Here is a 7,224-nt window from a genome sequence, read left to right as displayed (position 1 = left end):
AAACTTTCCCAGAGCTTTCTTACCATTGTTGAGGATAAAGCATTTGCAACCAAATGTCCTCAAGTGTGTTAGCTTAGGTTTTCTCCCATTCAGCAGTTCATACGGGGTTTTGTTCAGGAGGGACCTGATCATGTACCTGTTCACTAAGTAGCATGCAGTGTTGACTTCCTTATCCCAGAAACCTTTTGCAACACCACTATCAATCAGCATTGTCCTAGCCATGTCTTCAAGAGTTCTATTTTTCCTCTCCACGACATCGTTTTGTTGAGGTGTTCTTGGAGCTGAAAAATTATGACTTATACCATTTTTAGCACAGAACTCGTCGAACTTTGCATTGTCAAATTTTGTACCATGATCAGATCTTATACTCACAACATTATGGATCATCTTTACTTGGATCTTTTTGACAAAGGAAGCAAACACTGAAAATGTCTCATCTTTGGTTCTGAGGAACAAGGTCCATGTAAACCTGGAGTAATCATCCACAATGACTAAAATGTACTTCTTTCCTCCTTTACTTGGCACTCTCATAGGTCCACATAGATCTATATGGAGGAGATCAAGTGACCTTGAGGTGCTTACTTCCTTTTTGGGTTTGAAGTTTGACCTGATCTGCTTTCCTTTTGCACATGCATCACACACCTTGTGATCTTTGAAGCTTGATTTAAGAAATCCACGAACCAGGTCCTTCCTGACCAACTTGTTCAGCAATGTAAAACTTGCATTGCCCAACCTTTTGTGCCATAGTTCAGCATCATCATCCACATCACTCAAACACGTAAGATCCCCATTATGTAGTGACTCAAAATAGGCGACATAGATGTTCTTGTATTTTTTTGCCATCAGGATCACATTACCAGTCACAAGATTTGTGACTGTGCAGATTTTTGACACAAATTTCACCTTGTTGCCTTTGTCACAGATCTGAGAGACACTCAGCAAATTGTACTTCAGGCCATTCACGTAATACACATTTTTGATTGAGTGAGTGAGAGACTTCCCAATTCTTCCTTCTCCAAGAATGTATCCCTTTTTGCCATTTCCAAAGGATACACTCCCTTCTTGAAGGGCTTTGAGTGAAAGGAAATCATTAGTGCTTCCAGTCACATGCTTCGAGCAACCACTATCCATGTACTATCTTTGGCTGCTTCCTTTCACTGCTCCCTGCACAAGAGAATCAAGGATTAGACTTAAGAACCCAAACAAGTTTGGGTCCCTTGTAATGAGAAAACGGGTGAATCAAAATTCTTTTTGTCCAAGCAGGCAATACACGTTTGTTATATGAGGGAGCAGGTTTTTTTGCAATAGTTACTTTTTCAGCAAAAACTTTATTTTTCTGCTGGGATTGGAATCCAACTTTACATGTTTTCTTGACATGTCTAGTGTTACCACAGTGAGTGCAGAGCCAGTTATCAGGAACAGTAACGTACTTACTACGTGGGTTTTTAGGGGTTTTTTATTTTTGGAACCCGATTCCATGCCTGTTCCCCCCACTGTTCGTATACATAGCAGTGATTACATCAGTGGACCACGTCCACTTAAGAGATTTTTCTAGGTCAATCTTTACTATGCCTAGATCTTCCTGAAGTTGTCTATTTTTCTCAAGCTCAGCACACATACTAGATTTCATTGATTTTAGCTTATTTTCAAGCCTAGGGTGTGCCTCACTTGCAACTTCCTTTCCTTTTTGAGTGTTCATAGGCCTACTTTCCCTTCTTAGTTCCTCAATGGTTTCCTTTAGGTCTACAACTAATACCAATAGGTCATATTTCTCATGCTCTATGTTTGCAATTCTCTCAGTCAAAATATCCTTTTCCCTTTTTAAACTCTCAACGGTCTCTCTTAGATCAACCACAACCACCACTAGATCATCTCTCTCGTGTTTTATTTCTCCTAGTTTCGTGGTTAACGCATTTTTATCATTAATGAGACTATGATAAGCATCAATTAAAATATTAGCCAAAGATATAAGCTTCTTTTGAGAATAGGATTTCAGATTTCTTTGAACATCCAGAAAGTTTACCTCATCTTCATCGTCATCTTCATCGTCATCTTCCTTATCCTCGTCTGATTTAGCCATTAGAGCAAATATGGAATCATATTCAGCTACTTCACTTTCTACTGCCATCATGAAGCTGTCACCTTGATCATCATCATCTCCAGATTCACTGGAGGAGTCTCCCCATGCAGCAGGAGCTTGTTTCACAACATTGTCGGCGACATCTTTTCTCTTGAACCTTTTGTCAGGAACCTAGTTCCTTTTGACTGCTTTGTCTGTGTTGTGTTTGTACTGATCTTGCTTAAGGAGGGGGCAATACTTGATGAAATATCCTGGTTTCCCACACTTATGACATAGGTCATAGCCTCTTGGCTTGCTAGAGCTGCCCCTTTTTGGAATACCTCCATTTCTGCGAACCATTTTCTGAAATCTCTTTGTCAAGTAAGCCATGTTGGCATCCTCACCACTTGAGTCATTTTTGTCTGTCTTGAGGACCATGTTCTTCTCCCTTTTGGGCTCTCATCTCTCATTGTCCTTCTTATTTTTCTTCATTTCATAAGTTTTCAGATTACCAATGAGTTCATTAACGGGTCAGCTTCTGCAAATCCTTTGCCTTTATGATGGCGTTTACCTTGCTTTCCCAGGAACTAGGTAATACACTAAGTATTTTCCTAACAAGTTTGTTCCTGGGAATGATTTCTCCCAGTGAATGAATCTCATTGATGATAGAGGTGAAGCGAGTGTGCATGTCCTGAATGGACTTGTCATCCTTTATTCTAAAGAGCTCATACACAGTTGTCAACATGTCGATCTCTGACTCCTTGACTTGAGTTGTCCCTTCGTGTGCTGTTTGAAGAGCTTCCCAGATCTCCTTAGCACTCTGACAAGCTGAGATATGGCTGTATTCATCTGGTCCGATGCCACAGACAAGAATCTTTTTTGCCCTGAAATTCTTCTCAATTGCCTTTCTGTCAGCATCGTTGTACTATTTTCTCATTTTTGGGACTGTAGTTGTTCCCTCGTCAGCAGTTTTCATGGGAACAAAAGGTCCATCACAAATTACATCCCACAACTCTGAGTCCTCAGCCATGATAAAATCATACATTCTTATTTTTCACTAATCATAGTATTGGCCGTTGAATCTAGGTGGTCTGTATGTTGATTGTCCTTCCTCGAAGTTTGGTGGAGCAGCCATGATGAAGATCCTTTCTAGGTATTAACCTTTTAGAAAGAACCCGCTCTGATACCAATTGATAGAAACTAACGGTCCATCAAACTATGTAGAGAACCAGGTTCTCTATAAGTTCCCACAGAATGCACGCACACAACAGTAAGTAAATGACACAATGGAATTTTACATGGAAAACTCCCAGCTCACGGGATTAAAAATTACGGCCTACCTTGTAGGATTTCAACTTCACTACTGAGCAAACTTTAGATTACAACCTATTGTAACCTAGGAATTAACCTCTCAATCCCTCACTAACTTGTAACAAATCTATTATAAGCCACTTTGTAATAACTCTACTACAAAGACTTACAACTCGACTAACTCTAGCCAAGACACAAACACAAGGCTTATGATTTTACAAAGATTTTCTACACAATGCTTCTAACTATGCTAAGTAGGAATTACAAGTAAAGTGCTTTAACAAAGGTGCAACACAACTAAGGACATGTAATGACTCAATACAGAAAACTGGTCTTTCGTTATGTTATTCTTTGTTCTTGATGCCCTTGAAAATCACTTGCAAGATTGACACAAACTTGAGAGAATGCTTGATCGATTCTGAATGTGCAAGTATTTTATTTTTGCCTTTGCTTGATGTTAATAATTCATTTGTGACATCACTTGAATGATGCAAGCAAGTTAGATAAAGGGCATTCCCCATAAAGTTGACTGCTGCATTATTTTTGCACTGTTGCGTGTGCAGGCAATAACTTTACAGTTGTGAGGAGTTGACTTATACCGTCACCAAGGGAGCTGGTGGCCATCTGTTTCCTCTATTGTTCCTTTGACTCTGAAGAGTTGAACCACGTCCCCGACTTGAGACTTGTTGTTCTTTAAGTACTTGAAGATGTGTAACAGATTCTTTATCTGGTTCTTATCATTAAGTTTGTTAGATCATCAAAGCATAACATGGATACATATAACCTATCAGTTTTTGATGCGTGTGTCGTTACAAAGATAAAGCCTTGCAAATTTTAAATGAAACATGTCCTCTCAGAATTAAAGGTTTTCTTAGTTCTGCATCATGCAAACACATCTCTGGACGAGGCGACACAAACCTGAAATAAATTAGTGTCTTCCATCTTGCTTTGACTATGGAGATCAAGGGCGGACCCACGTGCTATTAAGTGGGTTCAACTGAACCCGCTTCGTCAAAAAATTATACGGTATATATTGGTAATTGTAATTAAAAACATCAAAATACATCTATAGAAGATTTATTTGAACCCACTTGTTTCAAGTCATCTCCCTGTTGGGATGGTCATGAGGGTTTAAATATTATGTGAGGTCTTGTGTTCGATCCTAACTATTGCATCTCCCTACTTCAATTTTTCATTTTGTTCGCATTGGAACAGAGGATGTGCAACCAGCTTCCCAAATTAAATTGGACTTTGCATGTCAAATTATTGTCTTTTAAATTTATTAGTCTATTGCCTTCTATTTGTCATATTTTCTATTTCATTTCAAATTTCTTTACTTCGTTTTTTTTCAGCATGTGTCTTTACTTGAATTTAGTGAAAACCATTCTAAAGTTATTCTACTTCGAAAAAGTAAACCTCTCAACAAATTTATTTTGGTTATTAGTTTGTTATAAATCACTAAAACATGGAAGTACAGTTGTTGAAATTATTTATGACTTGTTAGTTTAATTTAATTTAGTTTATGTTGAAACCATTTATTTACTTTATATTATTTTTTTTGGTTTAGTGTTTGGCTCTCTTTCTTTAATTATTGGTATTTATTTTTTGTATATCTTTTTTTCCGTCTGTTTGCAAATAACTACTTCTTATTTATAAAATACAAGAAGTTCTATAATTTGTTAAATATATTAGAGCTAATAAGTTTTTAAACTGGATAAATTGATTTCTTTTGTTAAAATCTGAAAATTTGTTAAATTTGTTAAGTTAAATTGATAAAACGTTAAAAATAAAAATGAATAGGCTTTTATATCGTTTTTAATCTATGCCCAACTTTTTAAAAATGGTTGATCACCGACTTTAAAATGACTTTATTTCGAGATTGCGTTATGAACAAAAAGAACCAAAAAATAAAGAAAACAACAACCAAATCCTACTTGTCATACTCGACACCGCTTATACTATTTGTTATTATCGTCTTTGACTGAACCCACTTGTTCAAAATTCTGGGTCCGCCACTGATGGAGATATGTAAAAGACAAAAAATCAAAGCAATGAATGGAGAAGGAAGTGACAAAATTCGGGTTCTACTTTCTTAATTTAATTTATTATTTATTTATAAACTTTTTTCCTTTGTGATTTTTCTGAAATTTATTGTTATAAATATTAGGATATATAGATGACACTTGTGAGGGTTTTGAAATGCATGTTAATTTAGGGAATAACCTCTTGATAGGCTCATTATAATTATTTATTCCATGACAAATAAAATAAGTCTTTAAATTGGAATATAACTATGTTGCTTAAAGAGCATGTGGATTTGACTTTTAATTTATGTGATGATATGAAATACTTTATTTACAAGGATCATATCTAGACATGAAAATTATTTTACCATTTTGAGATCATAAAAAAATGATATTTATTTTGGTACTATTTTTACTCATTATAGAGTAACAATATTCTATAATAGTAGTAGTACCTTTTTAAAAGAAATATGTGTTATAGCATTCAGTGGTTTAACTTAGACAATGAATCGTGTAGTGAGTTAAGTTTGATCCATACGCTTATGTAAAAGTCACTCGAAATAATCAAAATGTAAGGGTGTTTGACTTATGACTAAAAGTCAGTATTAGACTTAGTATTTAATAAACTTGAGATATAAAATTTATTTAAATTTTATATTTCTTCAATTCTTAGAAAAATTCTTGGTGAATATGTAATTATTTTGTGTTATTTTTTCCGTTGTTGGTACTAAGCAATAATATGAATGGCATGATAGAAACGGAGATGTTTTCTATCTTCCACGTTTGAAAGAATGGATTTGGGAAAATTTAATACCATATTAGGTATAACAATAACAACATACCCAGTATTATCCCACACCATGAGGTCTGGGGAGGATAATGTATGCGCAGACCTTACCCCTACCTTGTGAGGACATATTAGGTATCTGTATACGGTCGAAATAGATTTCAGCCTTGGCGTGTCCGGTACGGTTCGAAGGGTGGTACATCGAATTAAAGTCCCGAAGGGAGCACGAACTAACCTAGAACCCGGGGAGGCCGGTCCGTGTTGAGATCGATATCATAAACAAACTCGAACAAGGATCGAACTATGACGCGGGTAGATCTATCATGCTGATAATCCAAAAACCAACATACATCGACCTGGAATCAATTCGAGGGCTCGAACCATTCTCGGGCTCAAACCAAGATCACAAGTTCGAGCCGAAATCAAGCTCGAACCAAAATCGAGGATTCTAAGCAAGATCGATCTCGCAGACAAAAGCCGTTGTAATCCCACTAGAGGGAATCTTGGCAGAAATTATGAAAAAACTAATTTATCATGGGTCTCCCACTGAATGTTTATTTTTATTATGCTTGGAGCCAAACCCCTTCACTATAAAAGGGCTTGGTTATCATTTCTGTAGAGGACATCTTTTTCTGAGATTTATATTATAATGAAAGTATTATTTCCTCTACAAGAAAGAGTGGTTATTCCAGTTTCTTAGATTGATTCTATTTGTTAAATCCTAAGGTTCACTATTCTTGATTGCTTTGTCTAGATTACATTCTCCCCAGTCTATATTCACATTTTATTTATCCTTGAATTTTGTATTAAGTTGCACCACATATCCTCGGAACTGCGTATAAATTCAACTCTATCCATTTTTCGGGTAAACAGTTTGGCGCCCACCGTGGGGCCGAGGATAACAGTGGTCACTCATTTCCGAAAACATCTTCAATTCAGGGTCGACTACGAATAGCAACCGACCGAATGGCTTCACTGACCGATTACGAAGCCGGCCTTCAAGATAAAACCAACAACTTGGCACCACCCGAGATTCGAGCCGA

The 7,224-nt window shown here is 36.6% G+C and overlaps 1 protein-coding gene across 1 annotated transcript; it reads right to left on the bottom strand.

Moving 5' to 3' along the window:
* Positions 1 to 2,582: 2,582 nt before the first annotated feature.
* On the bottom strand, positions 2,583 to 3,104 carry LOC142168160 (uncharacterized). Its single transcript, XM_075228825.1, has 2 exons — positions 2,986 to 3,104; positions 2,583 to 2,898 (listed from the first exon to the last, which is right to left on the bottom strand). The coding sequence occupies exons 1-2, from the start codon at positions 3,102 to 3,104 to the stop codon at positions 2,583 to 2,585; spliced, it is 435 nt and encodes a 144-aa protein (XP_075084926.1).
* Between the last annotated feature and the right edge of the window lie 4,120 nt (positions 3,105 to 7,224).

Source organism: Nicotiana tabacum, chromosome 13 (assembly GCF_000715075.1).
Source record: "Nicotiana tabacum cultivar K326 chromosome 13, ASM71507v2, whole genome shotgun sequence".
Lineage (NCBI taxonomy): Eukaryota > Viridiplantae > Streptophyta > Magnoliopsida > Solanales > Solanaceae > Nicotiana > Nicotiana tabacum.
This window is presented reverse-complemented; position numbering and strand designations above follow the sequence as displayed.